Here is a 22,367-nt window from a genome sequence, read left to right as displayed (position 1 = left end):
TGTTTGTGTTTATTAAATCATCTGAATTCTTTCTCTAAACTCAAATATTTTTCTTTTGCAAAAATTAGATTGTACTGTGTGTTTTTGTATCCTCTTTATCTCTCACTTAGCCTTTTGTTTTGAGCATCTGTATTCTTCTACAAAGTGATGTTAATAGCTAGTTTAATAACTAGGAGCTAATTACATTCTTAGAGATACTCAATCAATCTCTTACTGTGGAACAATACATCCTTTATTGTCTCTTGCCATTGCAAGCAATACCTCAGTGAGCATCTTATTTTTTTTGGCTGCACCGGGTCTTCATTGCAGCCTGCAGCTTGCAGGCTGCTCTAGTTGCAGCACTCAGCTGTCTTGCAGCAAGTGGGCTTAGTTGCCCCATGGCTTGTGGGATCTTAGTTCCCTCACCAGGGATCGAACCAACGTCCCCTGCATGGGAAGGCAGATTTTTAACCATTGAAGTCTCAGTGAACATCTTTATGCATAAATATTTGCATACCTTCTTTTTCCTTATGGAGGAACATCCTTTCTTAGGGGTTACCAAGTGAAATTATATGCAGCCTAGAGTGTCATAAGCATATATGTATATTGCATTAGCAGTGAAAGCATATATGGGGAATGCCTACTGTGCATTATGGACTTTCCAAGATAAGGCCTCTGTCAACATCTGCCTTCTTATTTCACAGTGTTTCTCAGGGTGTTTTGTCCACAGCTAACAAATCAACTAGATGTTTATGAAAAATACCCACACTTACTTTTCTTTTATTTCTAGCTACATTAAGGCAGTTAAGACCAGCCTTAACATTTTTCTGGTCTTCTTAGTAGTCATGTATGGATGTGAGAGTTGGACTATAAAGAAAGCAGAGTGCAGAAGAATTGATGCTTTTGAACTGTGGTGTTGGAGAAGACTCTTGAGAGTTCCTTGGACTGCAAGGAGATCCAGCTAGTCCATCCTAAAGGAGATCAGTCCTGGATGTTCATTGGAAGGACTGATGTTGAAACTGAAACTCCAATACTTTGGCCACCTGATGCCAAGAGTTGACTCATTGGAAAAGACCCTGATGCTGGGAAAAATTGAGGGCAGGAGGAGAAGGGGATGACAGGATGAGATGGTTGGATGGCATCACCGACTCAATGGACATGAGTTTGGGGGACAAGGAGGCCTGGTGTACTGCGGTTCATGAGATTGCAGAGTCGGACATGACTGAGCAACTGAACTGAACTGAAAAATACATTTATTTTTTTAAATTCTAAATAATTATCAGATCATCTCAAATCTTTTTTGGACTGATACTTAGTATAAGTAAATGAGCAAACAGCTGACTAATAGACCCATGGGAAGAGACTGTCTCCCAGGAGAGATAAATTTGATGTCACTCTGTGAGTAAGAACAGGTCAAGTCATAGCCATGGTGAGTTCTCATGACTTGGGAGAGATAGGTTGATGTTTCTAGTTTCCTAAACATTAGGAATCCCAAGAAAAACTTGTTTATCACATCCTTAGAAATGACACAGGGGTCAAAGTGCAGTTCTCTTGTGCTTATCTTGGGTGGGATTAGATTTTAAAATGAAAAGACATCACAAAAAAGAATTCTACCTGGAGCCTTAGGGGCACAGACCTGGACTCTTTCTCCTGGGGTGGCATTCTCATGCTCTCTCAACTCTGACCTCCCTGCTCCCACCCTCTTATACCTTCAAATCTCCAAAGACTCTTTCTAAGTCCAGGGTGTATGTTCTTTGCATGAAGCATTTAGAAAAGTGTTAGAGGTGGCAAGATCTGGATTCCTAAGAATGCAGAATCTTTCAACCATTTAGTTCAAGGATTAAAAAACTTTTTCTATAAAGGACCAGATAGTAAGTACATTAGATTTTATGAGCCATAAGGTCTCCATCACAACTCTTCATCTTGGCCATTGTAGCATGAATGAAGCCATAGGCAGTGTGTAAATGAATGAGTATAGCTGTATTCTACTAAGACTATACTTATAAACATTGAAATTTGACCTTCATGTAGTTTTTAACTGTGTTTAACATTATTCTTCTTTTGAATTTTTTTCCAATCATTTAAAAGTGGTAACATTGTTATTTCACGGACTGTAGAAACAGACAGCAGACAGGGTTTGCCCTGTGGGCTGTGGTTTGTCAACCCCTATTAGTCACTGTCTTCCTCCTGCCTGTCACGGTTTCTCTCTTTGTTATGTCACTTTTTGAAGACTTTCTGCTTTTCCTCTTAACAAGCTGAGTCTCCAAAATTCTTTTTAGAGTCTGTGCTTCTGAAACTCATATAGCTCATTAGGGAAAGCCAAAATACCCTCCTCAAAGCCCTGTAACGTCAGATAGTGTCTTTCTTTTCTTTTTTGTGTCCTGGTTAGTTTGACATATAACTTGGGTATATAGAGGTTACAGACGTTGTAGCTCTGCCAAATGGTTCTGGTTTCTGCAGGGTTCCAAGGCTCTAATGAACAGAGCATGCAGCCTGAGTGATGATAAGAGCCTGATTTTTAGATAATCAAGGATATTTATATCTTTTAATAGGTTGGTGTCTTGGAGTTCTATTCCAGCATGAAATTGAGAGTCAGAGAGAGGTCTGAATAATCAATTTGGTGTCATCTCTTAGAACAATCATATGTGAAAAGGGTGTTCAGGCTAGAATGGTAACTTGGGGTGGAAATGAGCATTTATAAGCATATGTTGCTCTATCCTTGCTGTATTTAAAATGAAAATACGATACAGACTTTTATGTGTGAATGTATTTAAAGGGAAATAATATGCCCTTTTTCTTACAGAAGCCGAACACAAGAGAACGTTCTTAGATCTGTGGCCCTAGCCCTCGCCTAGGAGGAGCTGCTCACTGGGCTGGCTCCTGGCGATTACGTAGGGCTGTGAAGCAGTGGGGGCGACAGAGGCTCAGCTGCCGGAGTAATGAGATTGGTTTGGTTGCTCTGACAGATGCAGTGATTTGTGAGAGGGCTTGTTGGGAGGACAGCTGCTGCTGAGAGCAGCCAGATGAGAGGCATACATGCGGGGGGTGGAGAGGAGCAGAGAATTGGAGAGGGACGGCCGTGTGTGAGGCAGGTGAGGATCCTCCTGAATACAGCTGCTGAAATTGTGGACTGGAATGGAGCTGTGGAGGAGTGTGAAATGGTGGAGGTGGCATAGACTTTGGAATGGTACAGACTTGCGCTTGAATCCCTGGCTCTATTGCTCATTAGCTGAGATCTTAGGTGAGTTGCTACCCCTGTTTGAGCCTCTGTTTCTTTGCCTTTAAAATGGGGATAATAAACACCCTCCTCATCTCCCACAACCTGAAACTGTAGTAACATAAAAGTCCAAGTGGAGTTTCTGGTGCTTGAGAGAACTCGGTAAGTGGTAGACATTACAAGTGTTTTTTCATGTGTCTGTTCACTGTTCTTTGCAATTTCTAATAGAGCCTTGTTTTCAAATAGATGGCTAATGGTGTCTTGGCCATCAAAAGCTCTTGTGATCAACAGATAAGCACATTATAGTCAGCATGTATTTATAGGTATGTGTTTGAACTCCTACAGCTCGAAGGAGTTTAGTAGATATAGTGAAGTATGGTTTAAAGAACAACTACCTCGCCAGTAAACACAACAAAAGATACCTCCTCTTCTGATAATTAGGGAAACCACAAATAAGACCAAAAGGAGATGTGTCTCATTCATCAGGTTGGTAAAAATGTTAAAGTCTGACCATACTAAGTGTTAAGGAGAATGCAGTTTGAAAACATGAAAAATAATATTAATGTATTACTTATGGATACCTACATATATAAGAAAAGTTTAAAGAAATTATTTGGAATGATAAATATTAAATTCAAGATAGTATTAGGAGAAGAAAGAGGGATACTTTTGTCCAGGTTGCATAGGGCTCAAATCCCAAACTCTGCCCAAGACTTATTAGCCGATGAGCCATATATGCTTAGACAAGTGGCTTAACCTCTGTGCCTTGGTTTTTTTGAAGTATGAAATGGAAAAATAATATAATAATAATAATATCTACCTCATAAGTATGCTGTTGGGATGAGTGAGCATAGGTAAGATGTTTAAAATAATACCTAGCAAATAGTGCTGTGTATGTTAACAATTCAGGGTTTTATTACATGAATATTTTATTATTCTCTATTTGTTTTTTAAAATATAAAGCACTGCAATTTTAAATTTATAAATATTTCAGTATTCTAGAAGATAAGGACTACATGTAATATAACTAAATATCATTATTATACCTAAAAATTAACAATAAATCCTTAATGTTGAATACCCAGTTAATTGTTCAAATCCTTATTGCCCATAAATGTCATTAACTTTTTATTTATGTATGTAATTTTTTTGGCTCTGCTGAGGGCTCCAACCCGTGTCCGCTTCAGTGGAAGCTCAAGAGTCCCAACCACTGGACCAGTAGAGAATTGTCATTAACTTTTTATGGTTTGTTTGGATTAAGTTCCATGCATTGTACGTGGTTGATTGGTCTTTTAAGACATTTTCATTTATAAATTCCTCCTCCAGCTTTCCTTTGTCTGGCAGTTAATTTTTAAGCTTTATTGAGGTATCATTGATATATAAAACATCATCATATTTAATGTATGCATCTTGATGAGTTTAGATATATGCATATAGTCATGATACTATTACCACAACCCCCAAAAACTTTCCTGTGTTCTTTTGTGTGGCTTGCTTTTGTTTTGTAAGAACACTTAACATGAGATCCATCTTCTTTTGTTTGTTTGTTTTAAAATTTTCTCTGCAGACTTTCCACAGACACATTTAACCACTGTCTACATGCATGTATCTACCTGTCACTTAAAATAACTGATCAGGTTGGAACACAGATGTACCTCCATCCCCCTGTCCTGAGGGAGGTATGAAGGGAAACTTAGCAACAGAGTCAGAGTTACAGAGGTTTGATCCTGTAAGCTAAGTGAGGTCCTGTGTTCTACTATACCTGAGATCCAGAGCTCTATCCTCTTAACATATTTTGAAGTATACAACAAATACTGCATTTTTTTTTTAAAAAAGAAGAGATGTCATTCTTGCCCTTTGTCATCATAGAGTTGAAAAGTAAACAAAGATGAAAAATATCAACATAGGAATTTCAGGGTGCAGCATAAAAATAGTATAGCCGCAATCTGTTGACTCCTTAGTATAGCACATACTATGGTAATAGCTTAAGATACACTCATTTAATGTTTTCTGATGAAGTAGGCATTATTTTTCACTTTACACTTTCATGCATTGGAGAAGGAAATGGCAGCCCACTTTCACTTTCACTTTTCACTTTCATGCATTGGAGAAGGAAATGGCAGCCCACTTTCACTTTCACTTTTCACTTTCATGCATTGGAGAAGGAAATGGCAGCCCACTTCAGTGTTCTTGCCTGGATAATCCCAGGGATGGGGGAGCCTGGTGGGCTGCCGTCTGTGGGGTTGCACAGAGTCGGACACGACTGAAGCGACTTAGCAGCAGGCATTATTTTTATCCCAATTTTATAGACAGCAAGAAAGAGGCTTAGAATGGCTTCCGAAGTTCTTACAGTTAGGAATAGCAGCAGGGCTGGGCCACAACTCAGGTGAGAGGGACTCAGACTCATACCTGCTGGTCTGTACAACCTGCCTGGCTGTTGTTTATATTAGCTTCCTCTGCACAGATTCCTACTTCCTTCATGTATCAATCTTGATAAACTAAGTATGCTATGTTAAGAAACATTCCCCAAATGGGAACAGGGTAGCTTCTAATAACAAAGGCATAGTCCTCATTCATGCCACATATTCATCATGCTTAGTTGCTAAGTTGTGTCCAACTATTTGTAACCCCATGGACTGTAGCCTGCCAGGCTCCTCCATCCATGGGATTCTCCAGGCAAGAGTACTGGAATGGGTTGCCATTTCCTTCTCCAGGGGATCTTCCAGACCCAGAGGTTGAACCTGCATTCTGCATTTCTTGCATTGGCATGCAGATTTTTTTTTTTTTTTTTTTTTTTTACCATCGAGCCACCTGGGAAACCCATTACCTCTTTTTCTGCTATTACCTCTTTTTCTGATTTCCGTTGGCAGGTGCCTCATCTCCAGACATGGAGCCCAGCTATGGTGGAGGTCTTTTTGACATGGTGAAAGGAGGGGCAGGGAGGCTCTTTAGCAACCTAAAGGACAACTTGAAAGACACTCTCAAAGACACGTCTTCCAGAGTTATACAATCTGTTACCAGGTATGTGCTTTCTTCCCTTTACGTTAACGGACTTTGTGCCCCCAGAGGATCTGGTTGCCTGCCAACTGCTTATCTGGCTCAAAGACTATCAATTTTGCGATGCAGCTGCATGGGGTCTGATTGAGGAATGCCATTGAAGTCATCTGACTGAGTCTTTGAGAAGCTACAAGCACAGGCTAGGAAGACTTGGCTTACTGGTACATTAGAGGATAGTGGTTGCCATCCTTGGCTTTCAAATCCATCATCCTGGATTCTAACGCAGTACCTGCCCTTGTTAACCTAAGGCACATTAACTAACCTCTCAGAGCTCTACTTTTATACCCTGCTAAGATTTATGTCTTTAGTGGTTCAAGAATTAAGTGAGTTAATCACATGCAATTCAAGTAAGCAGTCCTTAAGGATTGTATTCAAAACAGAATTTTGTTTTTATGTTTTAATAGCCCTTTAAAATTTATTTACTGGGAGAAGTTTCCTACCCTTCCCCTGTATGAAACTTTTACAAGTGGGCCATATGAATTCTTTTTTAGTATTAGGAATTATAAAGTTCTAGGTTCCTTTTACGTTACAGTGTGCTGTGCTATGCTAAATCGCTTCAGTTGTGTCTGATTCCTTGTGACCCTATGGACTGAAGCCTGCCAGGCTTCTCTGTCCATGGGATTTTCCAGGCAAGAATACTGGAGTGGGTTGCCATTTAGTTACAAAATGTTGTTTTAAAGCAGAGATCCATGTGTGTAGTCTGGTATATTAATCAGTATTTTAATTTTTGTTCAAATATAATTTTATACTTTACCTTCAGTCTCCAACCAGCACCTTATAGGCCTCAAAAAAGGGTCCTTTGTTTTCCCTCCATCACTTCCTCTTCTACCCCCTTGCTGCTGACACTTAGGGGAACTGTTTTCCTGTAGGTGAAGAGGCTGAGACAATCAGTGTTAATAAATTAGCAGTGTTTTCTCTTCTGAGATGGATTCTGTTCATGAAGTGGCATCTACAAAGGATTTTGGGGTGCCCCGTTTGGAGGGGTAGATGTGTGCTTCTGAGGGTGTGGGTTGTCTTTTGTCAACAATGCTTCCTTGGCAGAGAGAAGATGGCCTTGAGGGAAATCAAAATATGGCTACTGGATGGAAATATCCTGGGATATGATGCACAGGTGACTGAGAGAGAGAGAGAGAGGGAGATCTGGGATATTTGGATCATTTTAATGAATGCCCTTTCCTGTCTTGCTTTTAGCTACACGAAGGGAGATTTAGACTTCACTTATGTTACCTCCAGAATTATTGGTAAGTCCCTCACGTTTATTAATGGCTCAGTGGCTCAGCTCTCAACTGCTGCCCATTGTGACAGCAGGCCTGTTTAACCTATTTTCTTTCTATGTTAACCTTCCCAGTGATGTCCTTTCCTCTGGACAGTGTTGACATAGGATTCAGGAATCAGGTTGATGATATTCGAAGCTTTCTGGATTCCAGACATCTTGACCACTACACGGTGTACAATCTGTCGCCCAAGTCTTATCGAACTGCCAAGTTTCACAGCAGGGTAAGGAATTTTAGACCTGATCACAAGGTTAAAGACGTAACAGGGTATTTTACCCTTGAAGAGCTATTCTCAAAGCCTTTGCCCCTAGGCACATGGAGCTGAAAAACTATGTACTATCTATACTTCTCTATCTGTAAAGTTCTTATTAGGCTACTATAAGATATTCTGAAGCTTTTCCTTGGGTAAGGATGTTTGCAGGAAAGTTTCTCTGTCAGTGAGGTACCTGCTAACTGGGGGCCTCAAATCAGCTGTGACTGGTTGCTCAGTTGTTAGGGCACGTTGCTGTGTGGCTCAGTGAAGATTGGACTGCTCCATGGGGCAGTTGGAGACCCTTATATTGGAGCACTAATGATGCCTTTCACCCTTCCTTATTGCTGCTTTGGCATCACGTTGAAGCAATGTGGTGGGACCAGTAGAGACACGCCAGTTTTAATGGAAATGGCTTGTGACTTTTGGTAGAGGCACATTGTTCATAAGTGAGGTATAGCATGTAAACAGTCCACACTGTGGGTCTGGTGATGCGATTGCTCATATTTATAGTGGTGACACTGGGAGCAACATTTTTAGAGCATTTGCAGTGTGCCAGGAACTTTACATGCAATATATGATTAATTCCCTCAACAGTCCTCTGAAGTAGATGGAGAAACTGAGGTACAGAGAAGTGGGGTAACTTAGCCTTTACTCTGGGCTGAGAGTGTTACCTGGAAAACTGATTTATCCTCTCAAGGAGCTTCTGGGACTGGGCAGAGAGTTCTAGTTTCAGGCTGGTTAAGGAGTGATGAGAGCTGGCTTTGGTTTGAATCTAATGCCAAGTCTAATATTTCTGGCCACTGAATTTGGTTTACTCACTAAAATAATAAGGCTTTTTCTCTCTCAGGAACACTTTCAAATATCTCAACTTAGCCTTTAGCTATGATTGGTTCTGCAGCTGCATCTGTATTTCTGAATAAATAGAAAGGGTTTTTTACACATTGGACCCTGTAAAAGTGAACTGTTAGTTACTCAGTCATGTCCGACTCTTTGTGACACCATGGACTGTAGCTCACCAGGCTCCTCTGTCCATGGATTTCTCCAGGCAAGAATACTGGCGTGGGTTGCCATTTCCTTCTCCAGGGGATCTTCCCAATCCAAGGATGGAACCCATGTCTCCTGCATTGCAGATGGATTCTTTACTGTCTGAGCCACCAGGGAAGTCCTATAAAAGTGAAACTTGATTTCAAATATGCAAAATAATACCTGGCTGTGTTTACTCTGCATCAAGGATCTCAGTTTTGATGCCAGAAAGCATTTTGCTGCAAATTTTAGTTGCCATTAATAATCTCTGGGCCTCAGTTTCCTGATCTGTAAAATCTGGAAATTATTCTGTATGCTCTTTTAGACCACTTCCTAGCCTAATGTTCAATAAGATAAGGGAGAATTTTGTGAAGGATTCTCTTTTCTCAGATCCAAATAAGGCAAGAGGTCACCCAGTGGTTCTCAAGATTTAATGTACATCAGAAACTCTTAGAGGGCTTTTAAACATTCAGCAGAGGGGTATGATGAGAAGTTGCTATGCTCACAACTTCCTGGATACTCCTGCTGTTGCCCTGGGGACCACTCTCTGAGAAGCACTGACAAAACTGTTCTCAAGTGGTTTGCTCTAAATTCCCATTCTATAACAGATTTTCAATGCAGCTCTTTAAAATTTCACTATAATTAACTGCCCTTCCAACTCTCATTCCATCTATTACCTTATTGAGAGCAAGTAAATTAGTATCCACAAAAATGTGGGTAGATATTTTATTTCTAATTCAACAAATCTTTTGAATTGATCTTTTTGATTTAAAAACTCAGTGCCATCATTTTCTTCCTTCTTTGTTTTTATTGAAGTATAGTTGATTTTCAGTGTTGTGCCAGTCTCTGCTTTATAGCAAAGTGACTCAGTTATACACAAAATGCCATTATTTTAATAATTGAAGGACCATGAAACATCCTGCATAATATTCCATAGAAATTTTATTTTATCTTGAAATATTTGTGATAGTCTGGAAAATTTTCCCTCTGGAAGTAAATAAAGATATAATATCATTATAGAAGTATTCATGCATATTAATATATGCATATATGATTATGCATATATACATATATGATTTATAAAAGCAATCTCTATAAAGATATTTAAAGAAAGGCATCAATTAGTATAAGCACATATTTTGTGACCAGACTTAGCAGTCTTACCAAAGGAACCAGAAACTGAACGTGGAACACCTGCCTTGGGCTGTTCTCACTTGCCCTCAAAGAGCAGTTCAGTTCAGTCACTCAGTCATGTCCTACTCTTTGCAACCCCATGGACTGCAGCATGCCAGGCCTCCCTGTCCATCACCAACTCCCAGAGCCTGCTCAAACTCGTGTCCATCGAGTCAGTGATACCATCCAACCATCTCATCCTCTGTCATCCCCTTCTCCCCCTGCCTTCAATCTTTTCCAGCATCAGGGTCTTTTCCAATGAGTCAGTTCTTCGCATCAGGTGGCCAAAGTATTGGAGTTTCAGCTTCAGCATCAGTCCTTCCAATGAATATTTAGGGCTGATTTCCTTTAGGATGGACTGGTTGGATCTCCTTGCAGTCCAAGGGACTCTCAAGAGTCTTTTCCAACACCACAGTTCAAGAGCATCAATTCTTCGGCACTCAGCTTTCTTTAGAGTCCAGCTTTCACATCCATACATGACTACTGGAAAAACCATAGCTTTGACTAGATGGACCTTTGTTGGCAAGGTAATGTCTCTGCTTTTTAATATGCTGTCTAAGTTTGTCATAGCTTTTCTTCCAAGGAGCAAGCGTCTTTTAATTTCATGGCTGCAGTCACCATCTGCAGTGATTTTAGAGCCCCCCCAAAATAAAGTCTCTCACTGCTTCCACTGTTTCCTCATCTATTTGCCATGAAGTGATGGGACCAGATGCCATGATCTTCGTCTTTTGAATGTTGAGTTTTAAGCCAGCTCTTTCACTTTCCTCTTTCACTTTCATCAAGAGGCTCCTCAGTTCCTCTTCACTTTCTGCCATAAAGGTGGTGTCATCTGCATATCTGAGGTTATTGATATTTCCCCCAGCCATCTTGATTCCAGCTTGTGCTTCATCCAGTCCAGCATTTCGCATGATGTATTCTGCATATAAGTTAAATAAGCAGCATGACCGTATACAACCTTGACATACTCCTTTCCCAATTTGGAACCAGTCTGTTGGTCCATGTCTGGTTCTAATTGCTGCCTCTTGACCTGCATACAGATTTTTCAGAAGGAAGGTAGGTAAGGTGGTTTAGTATTCCCATCTCTAAGAATTTTCCACAGTTTGTTGTGGTCTACACAGTCAAAGGCTTTGGCGTAGGCAGTAAAGCAGAAGTAGATGGTTTTCTGGAACTCTCTTGCTTTTTTGATGATCCAGCGGATGTTGGCAATTTGATCTCTGGCTCCTCTGCCTTTTCTAAATCCAGCTTGTACATCCAGAAGTTCTCGGTTCATGTACTGTTCATGCCTCGCTTTGAGAATTTTGAGCGTTACTTTGTTAGTCTGTGAGATGAGTGCAATTGTGCAGTAGTTTGAACATTCTTTGGCATTGTCTTTCTTTGGGATTGGAATGAGAACTGACCTTTTCCAGTCCTGTGGCCGCTGCTGAGTTTTCCAAATTTGCTGGCATATTGAGTGCAGCACTTTAACAGTATCATCTTTTAGGACTTGAAATAGCTCAGCTGGAATTCCACCACCTCCACTAGCTTTGTTCTTAGTGATGTTTCCTAATGCCCACTTGACTTCGGACTCCAGGAGGTCTGGCTCTAGGTGAGTGATCACACCATTGTGGTTATTCGGGTCAAAGAGCAGAGAGCACGTTTTTTTATTTGCTGCCTAGAGTGATGCCTGGCCTGGCTAGGCAAGGTTTCTCAGATGATCAAATGTGCCAAGTATTGTTGAATACGTAGATATCGAATGAAAATTTGATTCTTGTTCTCAAGGCACTTCAGCCTAGTTGGAGAAAGAAGCCAGGATGTTCTCAAGACAAATGGAAATAATATTTACAATACATACTGAGGAAGTTTAGTGAAGGGAGATAGTAGTGAGAGCTGGACCCCAAAGCATGAGTAAATCTCGTCTAGGTGAAAGGAGTGGGGTAATTTCGTCTTCATGCAAACTGTAGAGGGTGTTTTACCCGTCTCTTCATGATCTGGCCTCTGTGCTCTCTAGCTCATCTTTCACTGTTCTTCATGTCCTGAGAACCCATGCTCCCACCAGGGGAGACACACTGTCTCATCCATGAGCTGCTCCCATTCCCTGACAGGCCACCCATTCCACAGCCCCACTCTTCCGAGGATTTTCCATGCCAATTCCAATTCTTTCCCCTAAAAGACAGAACTGCACTACATCGTTACCCCCTTTACAGATGGTCCCAGAACTCCACAGAATGGAACTAGACCCTCTGACTTCACTCAACCCTCAGGTGCATCTCAGGAAGACAGTCCCACAGCCTTAGAATTTTTGGCATAGCTCTGTTTTTGATAGGTCTGTATCTCTTTCTAATTCCCTAATCCTTTCTCTTCCCAACACTAACACTACAAGCTGATTTACCTCACATTGTTGCATGACTTAGAAACGTGTTCTTGGCTGTCCTCTTCCTATCCTCAAGGACTGAAATCATTTTCTTCTCCTTCCAGACCAGTGGAGGGGTAGGTCTGCAATTAAGTCTTATTTCAATAAATGTAGATGGCCAAGGCTTCCTTGGATACCACTGTTGGAAGAGACGAAACACAAGACCACTTTTGTGTAGGGGCTCACATGAATGGAGCTCTATGTCTCTGTACCTTGAATCCTGAACTCAGCCGTTTTGCCTTTTTATTATGTGATGTGTGTTTGGAGATAAAGGTGGTGATGACAGAGACAGGCTGTTTCTAGGATGACTTTATTTTGCTGAGGGGCATCATTCTTTATTTTGATTAACTTTTATTGCTTAGAAACCACATGGGTTGACAGGAATCATATGAAATAATTAAATAGCAGTTTCTTAGTATTTGCATACGTAGATATGTATGAAAGTGTTAGTTGCTCAGCCGTGTCTGACTCTTTGTGACCCCATGCACAGAATATTAAAATAGGACTCTGTGTTTAGTTTCCGTTTTAGCAGAGGATTTGACTCAAAACAAAGCATAGCCGATAGCCCTGCGTTCATAGTGTTAGAATTCCTATTCAGGACTGCAGAGGAGGTGTTGAATGTCAATTTTTTGCCTTTTCTTAGCCAGTATCCACCTTGAGGAAATAAAAGTCATGCTTTTGACAGTGGAGTCCTGGAGACCAGTGAGATGCATCATCTAAACCAGATGTTCTGAATCTAAGTTAAACAGACATGAATCCATTGTATATTTTGATTCATGCATGGACTTCAGAGTTTAACTATGTATTTTTCACTCCTATTTTTTCTTTATTATGATAGAAGACATATAAACATACCATTTTAGACATTTGTAAGGGTACAATTCAGCAGCATTAAACACACTATAATAGTGTATAATCATCACCAATATCTATACCCAAACGTTTTTCATCATCCCCCAAATATACACTGTACTCATTCATTCTGAGTGAGTGTATGTGTGCGTGCACCGGTTCCATTTCTGCACAGAAGTTTTGTAGCTATGTCCTAGAGTTTCAGGAACCACTGCTTTACACATTTCTTGGTGTTATTGTTGGCAATAAATGGAAAAGTGGATGAATGGCCAGCAAATCTAGGCTGCCCTAAAGTTCTTACATCCTGATAATGCAAATGTAAGTGCCCCTTTGAGCCTCCTTCTCCCTCTGTGCAACCAGGAAGGAGCAAGCTGAAGGAGCCCAGCTAGTAACATAGAAAAGATAAACCCAGCTGGTTCTTTTAGAATCTTATTTTATTTCCACTATTTCTAAATGGTATAATCTTATAGAATTTCTTCCTCTTTTCAAATAATTTAATTTTAGGAAAATATATGATCAAGTTGGATTTCTTAAAAGGTTTGTGATTTTTTTTTAAAGGTCACCTATTTTTCCTTTCTCCTTCCAGAACTCACTAAAGAGGTCACCATAGCTCCTAGTTGTTTCTCTCCTGGTTTTCTGGATGGTGAGGGGAGTTGGCCACAGAGGAATGATGTTATATTCATCTCTCCTCTGTCGCTGTGCATCAGTGTAAGGGTAGGAAATAATGGGGCAGAAAAATGCCCCTGGCCTGGGAGCCAGAGAACCTGAAAGCCCCGCATTCTAGTTCTGTAGCCTTCAGTGACTTAACTGTCTTATTAACCTTGGTAAAAAAAAATAGCCCCCATGTGGTGCCATAACTGCCTCAGAAATGTATGGAACTGTAGTTAATAATCATCAGACAGTGTACACATTTTTATTATTTTTTACTGAGGTGAAATTCATATGATGTACACAAAAATTATCCTAGAGTCACATCTCAACTCTTCCTCTTCTTGGGTAAGTCACTTCATGTCATCTAAAACTCATCCTCCTGTAGTAAGTAGAGATAACAATAAGGATTTCTATCTCAAATACTTAGAATATTTTTCTGTAGGTGTGCTATAAGGAATACATTTGATAGCAGTGTCTGGCTTAGAGTAAGCCTTCAGTAAGGGGAGGCTATAATCACCATTACTAATAATGAAATGCCAAATAAGCAATTGCCTGAAGTACCTCTGTCCTTCAAAAATGGAATCAGGTTCTTAAAACACTGGATATGACTCTTCAGTCTGATTCTCTATAGCATCTTTTGCTCTTATGCTCAGCAAATGAGATGCTTCTGTCATCTCCTCTCTTGCCTGGGGAGACAGAAAGATGAAAACCAAATAGCATTCAGCCCTGTGCTGCTCTGGCCTCCTTTCCCTCTGGGTGGTATCATGGAGCCTGTAATCCATATGGCGTTCTCTGCTGTCTGCTGCTCTGGGAGGGGTTCGGAGAGACTAGAGGCAGCGTGATGAAGTGTCACCTGCCCAAGGATTGTGCTTATTGTACAAAGCTGTGAACCTCACAAAGCTACGAAAACCTCTTGCAGTGATTGATTTTGTTTAAAAAAAAATTTTTTTTTCGCCTTAATGTTTTCCCCCTTTAGTCAGAGCACATGCTTTTAAAAAATTCTAATTGTATGTTTGTCTAATGGTGTATAATTATATATCAAGTAAATATGTAATTATGGAGTACTTTATTTAAATTAATATTATTTACTTGATTGATTTAATGATTCTGAACAATTGGTGTATTGTGCTAAGAACAATTTAGCCAGCTTTTAGCTGAGACTCATTATAGATACTGACATTTAGTATTTGTAGGGGTGACATATAATTTCTAAAAGGTTTAAAAATGCTGCCTGAATACAGTTTGAGAAAATAAATTTTCTACATTTTTACATAGTCATAATCTAAAAATACAACAAAATTGATTCAACATTGCTTCTTCAAGATCTTTTACATACAAAGATAGATCATGTTATAAGGAGAGATTACCACATAGGGTTCCTTCCTTGGTCCTTTCATTCACTTGTTCACTCAGCAAATACCTACTGAGTGCCTGCCATTGGACTAGCATGTGGACTCTGTACTGGGGTTACAAAAACAAAAAATGGTCTCTCTTCTCCTGGAGCTTAGTGTCTAAGTGGGGAGATAGATGTAAACAGTTAATTTGAATACGGCTTGGCAGTTAGCTGGCACTTACTGCATTTATGTCATGCTCTTTAAGTCTTACAGCTGCCTTGTAATGCCCATTTTTACTTCACACACAAGAGACTTGAGTCTTGGAGAGGTTAGCAACTTGCCAAAGGTTAATTAGGTAGTAAGTGGTAAAGCTAAGGTGAAAACCCAACCTGTGGGCTTCACCATGTTGCTCTGCTGATCAGGATGACTAAGCATTTCTGCCTGTGAGTGTTAAGAGAAACTGTCAGAGACAGGAGAACACTTGAACTTGGGCTTTGTATTGTGAATAGAAATTTTCCAAGGGAAGGAAAAACATCACAGACAGACAGGAAGCAGCTTGTATAAATATACATTTTGCAGTTCCTCTGATGGCAAATCTTTTCTTCCCATTTATTCTATTTTTAATCATTATTTCCATACCTTGAGAACACATCAATGGGGAATCTCTTTGAGAATAAAGAATGGGCCAGAAACAGCCCCAGATCATATTAGGTGAAAGGGGCAAGCTTTATGGAGTTTAAATTGACAGAGGCTCAACACTGGCTACCCTGGGTTGTTTGGTAGCTTTGTTAGGTCTTTCATCTATTTTGTTTAATGAATTGCACCTGTCTTTCCCAAAGACAACGACTTGGCAGGTCCCCCGATGCCACCTACAATCATTTTACAGGAAAAAAAAGTTACAAAATAACCAAAAAGAATGGGGGTTTTGGCATCCACAGAGAGAGAAACTCTGCTTTCGGGTGTCAACTCTAGACAGCACAGATAACTTCCCACCTATATTTTGACTAGTTACTATATGGTTACTAGAAAAGCGTGAACCAAACAGATTCTTCCTGCCTCTCTTTCCCTGCCATTAAATGTAAAGAATTTGGGACGTTTGGGTTTTCTTAGACCAGTGTTGTTGGTGTTGCAGAGCACTTTTTGATGACACGTCTGTAAAAGCCTATTCCTTCGACCAGAATTCCCTGTCTGAATAATGGCACCTCCCATCCTTTTATCCAGCCATTCAGGCTGGAAATCTGGCAGTCATTTTTATCTCCTCCCCCTGCACATCCCCGTCTACACTCATGCACTGCCACCCTCTGATCAATCACTAGGTCTTATATATGGGCATTCCCCTTCCGGTCTATTTTTTGAATTCCTCAAGTTTTTGTGTGTCGCACTACCACTCATCTGGCTTAAGCCACTATCGTTGCTTACTTAGATTCCACTTACAGCCATCTGACTGTTCTCTCTGACTGTGTCTTTTGTCATCTATATCCTTTCTTCATACTGAAATCTAATAAGAGTTACTTTCCTTCTTAAATATTTCTCTCAGTTCTTAACAAAGCCTTGTATGATCTGACCCTTCAGTCTAAACTTTTGCCCGAAAGGGTTTTATTGATTTTTTTCAAACATAGTTTGCTCTATCTGACCTTAAGGATTTGCACTACAATTACCTGATAAAATAATAGTAATAATAATGATAGCCAGTATTTGTTGATCATTTTGTGTGTGTCAAATACTGAGCTAAGCCTTTGAAATACAGTCTCATGCGGGAGCCACAATCCTGTGAAGTAGGTAGGTAATTAGCATTCACAGTATTTTATGGAGGAAGGATTAGAGAGGTTATTGAAGAAAAGTGAAGGTGTTAGTCATTGAGTCATGTCCGACTCTCCTCAGTCCATAGAGTTCTCCACAGGTACGAATACTGGAGCGGGTTGCCATGCCCTCCTCCAGGGGATCTTCCTGACCTGGGGATCGAACCCAGGTCTCCCGCATTACATGCAGATCCTTTACCATCTGAGCCACCAGGAAAGCCCAGAGAGGTCACTGAGAAGAAAAGTGAAAGTGAAAGTAGCTCGGTCATGTGCGACTCTTTGCCACCCCATGAACTGGAGGCCTCCAGGCTTCTCTGTTTTCATGAGTTTGCCTAAATCTAAGCCTTTCCCTACTGAGACTCATGCCTAGAATTCTGAGGCAAATAACAGTTTCAGCCAGTATGCTGTTGCAGCAAAGTGACTTACATTCAGAAGACCTTGGTTGCAATCCTGGTGCTAACCAGTGGTATGACTTTAGATAAGACAACCTCTGAGAGTCAGTCTTCTCTTTTGCAAAATGGGAATCATATTAGTACCCATCTTACATGATTTTTCAGATCAGAGCCAAGCAGAATTCTACAAATGTAGTCAGTGTTCTATAATGTGCTAAATGATTACATGTGTAAAATGAATGAAAATGCCAGATATCACCCCCATTAAGTTGTGGGTTCCTTCATTAAAAGAGAAAGAAATAAGACCCCTGAAAAAGCCTGTCTTTGGCTTACTCAGCAGCACTTTTTCATGTTTTCACTTTTATCAGCTTGGATAAAATTAAGGGTAGTGCAGGATTTATAATGTAACCCTATAATTAAGCATCTAGTAGGCAGATCAAAACACTTTATACTAAATAAAAGTTAAATTCAGTGTAACCCCACAGGATTTTTAAAAATCCAAATAGGTAGTTTAAATCATCCAGTTTAATTTAAAATGTATTTCAAACTGTGTTTTCATGCCATTTACTGAAACAGAATTTTTAAAGTAAAAAAAATTACAGGATTAAACTCTTCTGTGTTTGGACCCTGTTCCCAACTCTTGCTGCTGTGTTGAAAGAGGATGTAGTGTCACTTCCAGAAGTTGTTTGGTATGATACCTGCTTGTGGAGAGGAAGCTGCTTGGGAATTCATTCCTTTCTGCTGTGTTCCTTTAGGTCTCAGAATGCAGTTGGCCCATCAGGCAGGCCCCCAGCCTGCACAACCTCTTTGCTGTGTGTCGGAATATGTATAACTGGCTACTGCAGAATCCCAAAAACGTCTGTGTTGTCCACTGCTTGGTGAGTAACCTTTTCATGTTGCTGATGTGGGTGTTGTTTGTGCTGGTTTGGTCAAATACAAATGGCCTTATATAGACTAGTGAACAGGTAATGCTTATATTGAATAAACATTTATTAAGAACCTCCTTAGGGATTACATGATGTAAGGGTTATAAATGAGGGGAACACATTATTCTTGCCTTAAAACTTGCATGCCAGTGGGAGAGGCAGATATGTATACAACCCCCATAACACAGAGCCTCTGAAATATGCTATTACTAGTATAAAAGAGGGAGAAACAAGAGCTATGGATGCCCAGGCAAAAATGCCAGTTTTGGGTCAATAGAATTGAAATAAGCATATTGGAATATTTTATTCTCTTGCCTTTATGTTTGAATAAAAACAAAATTAAAGGACATCTATGCCCTTGTATGCAGTCACATAGATTGACAACATTTTATAGCAGTTTTAGTGGGACTGATGATTTTTCTGACCACTGACCTCCTAGAATCCCTTTACTCAAACTTTCCTCTGGAGGTCTTTTGCATATTGCTTTAAACTCAACTTTAGGTAAAATCTTTTTTCACAATATGGACATTTGATTATATGTCTAAATATCTTTGGTGGCATTTAATGTACTGCATCATCAGGACCTGGTGACCTGCCTGTTTTCCCACTAGACTATAAGCATCTTGTGGACAAGAACTGTGCCTTTTTTACCTTTGTATCCCAGGTACAAAAGATATGAATAAGTGATGGACTATGTGAAGAAAGGAGCACAAAAATGAAATCTGAGCATAAATATTAGAACTATTCATTATGTTGATAAACTTTAGGGTATATATTTTGCTATAATCTTAGTTGATGATTTTTCCCTTCTTTCTTAAGAGTCAGTTGGCTAAAAAAGGGATGAAAGCTGAGAACATTTTTTCTTCTTTCCATTTCACATCTGCAAAGTCTTGGAATAAAGGAAAAACACTTGGTGTTCCTAGCAGTTTAATGTGAAAGGCCGAAGGGTTTTTCTTTTAGAGGCAGAATAGATTGTTTAAAAGATAGATTGTTTTAGAGACTAAGCAGCCTTTAGGCACTTTGGTGATTTTTCTCTTCACTTAGAAACTTTCTGAAAGTTCAACAAGCCTAGGTCTGGTGGCTTTGTAAGGGGAGATGGCTCGAGAGAGACCAGAGGCTCCCAGTTCTGATGATACTATCATGACAAATAAAAACCCAATGAAAGAAGAAAAGAAAAGAGGCAGACAAAGAGTTAAGACCCTATAGTCTGCTCTCTAGGCTTTCGTGTGTTGGATGTGCATGAATTGGAAAGGACATGCATGAGTTGGAAGTCTGCACTGAGTCTTCGGAAATGGAATTGAACCTGGAGGTGGGAGCACTTATTTTTATTCTATATACTCCTTTTTTAATTATCATTAAAAATAAACACATGGAATTCCTTGGTGACACAGTGGATAAGAATCTGCCTGCCAATGCAGAGGACATGGGTTCCATCCCCAGCCCAGGAAGATCTCACGTGCCGCAGAACTTAGTTGGTTCAGCTAAGCCCGTGAACCAAAACTACGAAGCCTGCGCTCCACAAGGGAAGCCACTGCAATGAGAAACCCTCTTGGCACAACTAGAGGAAGCCTGAGCAAAGCAACGAGGACCCAGCACAGTCAAAAATAAATAAATAAATAAAATTTAAAAGCATATATTTGTCTTTTAATTAAAAAAAAAACTAATAAAACTTTTTAAAAGACCTGATAGCAGATAAAGGGAGTGAACACATGTCTGAGCTCCATGAACCTGTTAAAAGAGTGTCAGGAAAGATAAATTCTAAAATTCTAGAATTAAGATTGAGAAATATGTCTTTTACTGTCCTTGGAGTAAGGATAGCAGCAAATGCTTGAGGCACACAGTGAAACTGTCAGTCCTTCATTCTGTTCCTCCATCAGGGGAGCAGATGTCAAAGCTAGAAAGGAACGGACGATGATAATTAAGACAAAGCCGAGAAGTAGTGGGATAGTAAAATCGCATCACAGTACTTAAAAATAATCCTCTCTCTAGACTTAAATTATGTGACAGAATGCTAAAAGCACTTGGAAAAGCAAATATGGGTTCCTTATATGTTATCAGGAAACAGGAAAAAGAGCGCCAGGCAGGCAAGGCAAGGAGGTTTTTTCCCTAAAAGACGGAGGAGTTGATCTTGAAAAGTTATAGACTGGTGAGCCTGATGGTGATTCAAGGTGAAATTCTAATACAATTTTTGCATAGATAATTTTAAACTCTTAGAGTAAAGAAGTCCACGTTGATTCATTATAAACATATATGTCAAAGCAACTTTTGGAATAAGACTAATAGATTACTAGAGATATTTTCCTATTTCTTATATTCAAGATGGAAAAATTGGGGCTAAATTGTTATACATTTAGTAAAAAAATTGGCTGAATATTGCTTCCAAAGAAAGGTGATTAATGGATCAGCATCTTCCCAGGAAAAGGTTGCATTTGGTTGTCCTTTTAATTAACAACTTTGAAAATGTGGAGAAAAGCTTATCAGCTTTCTCAGGCTGGGAAGGTCACATAATGAATCTGGATCTTAGAAGTTTTTGCAGGTTAATAGAAACCACTAATGTGAAATTAAATATAGGATAAATGTAAAGTCCTGAATTCTGGTTCTTAAAGATTAAGTGTTTTTATCTATTATCACATCATCTGAAAAAGGGCTCACAGTTCTACTGGGTGGAAAGATCAATAAGAGGTTATGGTATGATTTAGCTTGCATTTAGTTTAGTGTGGGGCTATGTTAATAAAAGCATAGTGTTCTTACCACATGAAGGAAGATGGTATTTCCTCTCTAGTTTGGTCAGAACACATCTTAAATCTTGCATTTCACATCTGGGCAGCACATTTAAGGCTGTTGTTTTTAAGCTGGAGTCTGAAATGGAACGTCAAATGAGGAAGAATTGTAGGGATGGTGTGGTAGTCAGGACACACACGGAAATAATGTCTTAGCGGTTCTCTGGGCACCTCTTAGCCTGATCAAGTTGACACGTAAAATTAACCATCACAGATCAGGCGTGTTTTCAACCTGGAAAATAGAAAAGTTGATTGAGAGTATTTCAGATATGTGAAGGGTTGTCCTGAGGAGAAAAGAGTAGGTTTCCTCTTTGTCCTGACAGAAGGGAGAACGAGGATCATTGAGGGGAATACAGTGCAATTTCAACATGCTCAGTACGAGGAAGAACTTCGAATTCTTCCTGAAACAGGATGCTCCCTGTCACTTAGAGTATTCTAGAAGAAGCTGGCTTACCATCTGTCAGGAATGGTACTGCATGCATTCCTTTACCGGACATGGTTGAATCACGTGAAGCTTCTTTATTTTATATCAATCTGGGAACATACTTTGGATAAAATGTACACAAGGCATAGTCCAAAAAGCGGTGTTTGCCTAACCTGAGACCTCTTTACCTTCACCCTAAACTGAGAGACCTTAACTGTTAGTTCTCATCCTTCCAGTCCAAAGTTACTTTGAAGACGAGATAATTTTTCAGTAAGTAAGTACAAATAAAATTTATATTACTGGGTTTCTTAGGTGAGCAGAGTCAATCATATCCTAAGAACAAGCCTTCCCTTGCTGCTTTGTGATTTAAATAATTGGAACAGATTTTGGTTTTCAAGTGAACAATTTTGAATGGATGACTACCTCCAATTAAGTTTTCTCTCCTCTGCATCCACCCCTCCACCCCCCGCCAGACTTCCCACCCTGACGTGTCTCTTTTAATTGCACTGCAGCCTCTCAGTGCTGAGTTGCCTGACTGGCCCATATTTGTGACAGGTTTATACATTTTCTTTGATAGGATGGACGGGCAGCATCATCGATTCTGGTTGGTGCTATGTTCATTTTCTGTAATCTCTACTCTACTCCTGGCCCAGCCGTTCGATTGCTCTATGCAAAGCGACCAGGAATTGGACTTTCACCATCCCACAGGAGGTAAAGTCAGCTCTATGCAGGGTTGGCGTAGGCATGGTCTAACTAGTATCATGTCTATAAAAAAGATAAAGATCTTTAAATAACTGACATATTCTCTTCTCTTTAGTCAGAGTGTCTTGTTTCTCTTATTTAC

At 39.8% G+C, this 22,367-nt stretch overlaps 1 protein-coding gene across 3 annotated transcripts in view; it reads left to right on the top strand.

Moving 5' to 3' along the window:
* DNAJC6 (DnaJ heat shock protein family (Hsp40) member C6) overlaps positions 1–22,367 on the top strand; it is a 167,591-nt gene that overhangs the window by 105,126 nt on the left and 40,098 nt on the right. For all 3 annotated transcript variants that reach the window (XM_040232663.1, XM_040232664.1, XM_040232665.1), the window contains exons 2-6: positions 6,067–6,217; positions 7,445–7,494; positions 7,602–7,750; positions 18,149–18,271; positions 22,101–22,234. In XM_040232663.1, the coding sequence (XP_040088597.1) occupies positions 6,067–6,217; positions 7,445–7,494; positions 7,602–7,750; positions 18,149–18,271; positions 22,101–22,234 (607 nt within the window). The remainder of the gene's footprint in view (positions 1–6,066; positions 6,218–7,444; positions 7,495–7,601; positions 7,751–18,148; positions 18,272–22,100; positions 22,235–22,367) is intronic.

This window comes from Oryx dammah, unplaced genomic scaffold (assembly GCF_014754425.2).
Source record: "Oryx dammah isolate SB20612 unplaced genomic scaffold, SCBI_Odam_1.1 HiC_scaffold_28, whole genome shotgun sequence".
NCBI classification, from domain to species: domain Eukaryota; kingdom Metazoa; phylum Chordata; class Mammalia; order Artiodactyla; family Bovidae; genus Oryx; species Oryx dammah.
Note: the sequence above shows the minus strand (reverse complement) of the source record. Positions and strands in the feature narration are given on the sequence as shown.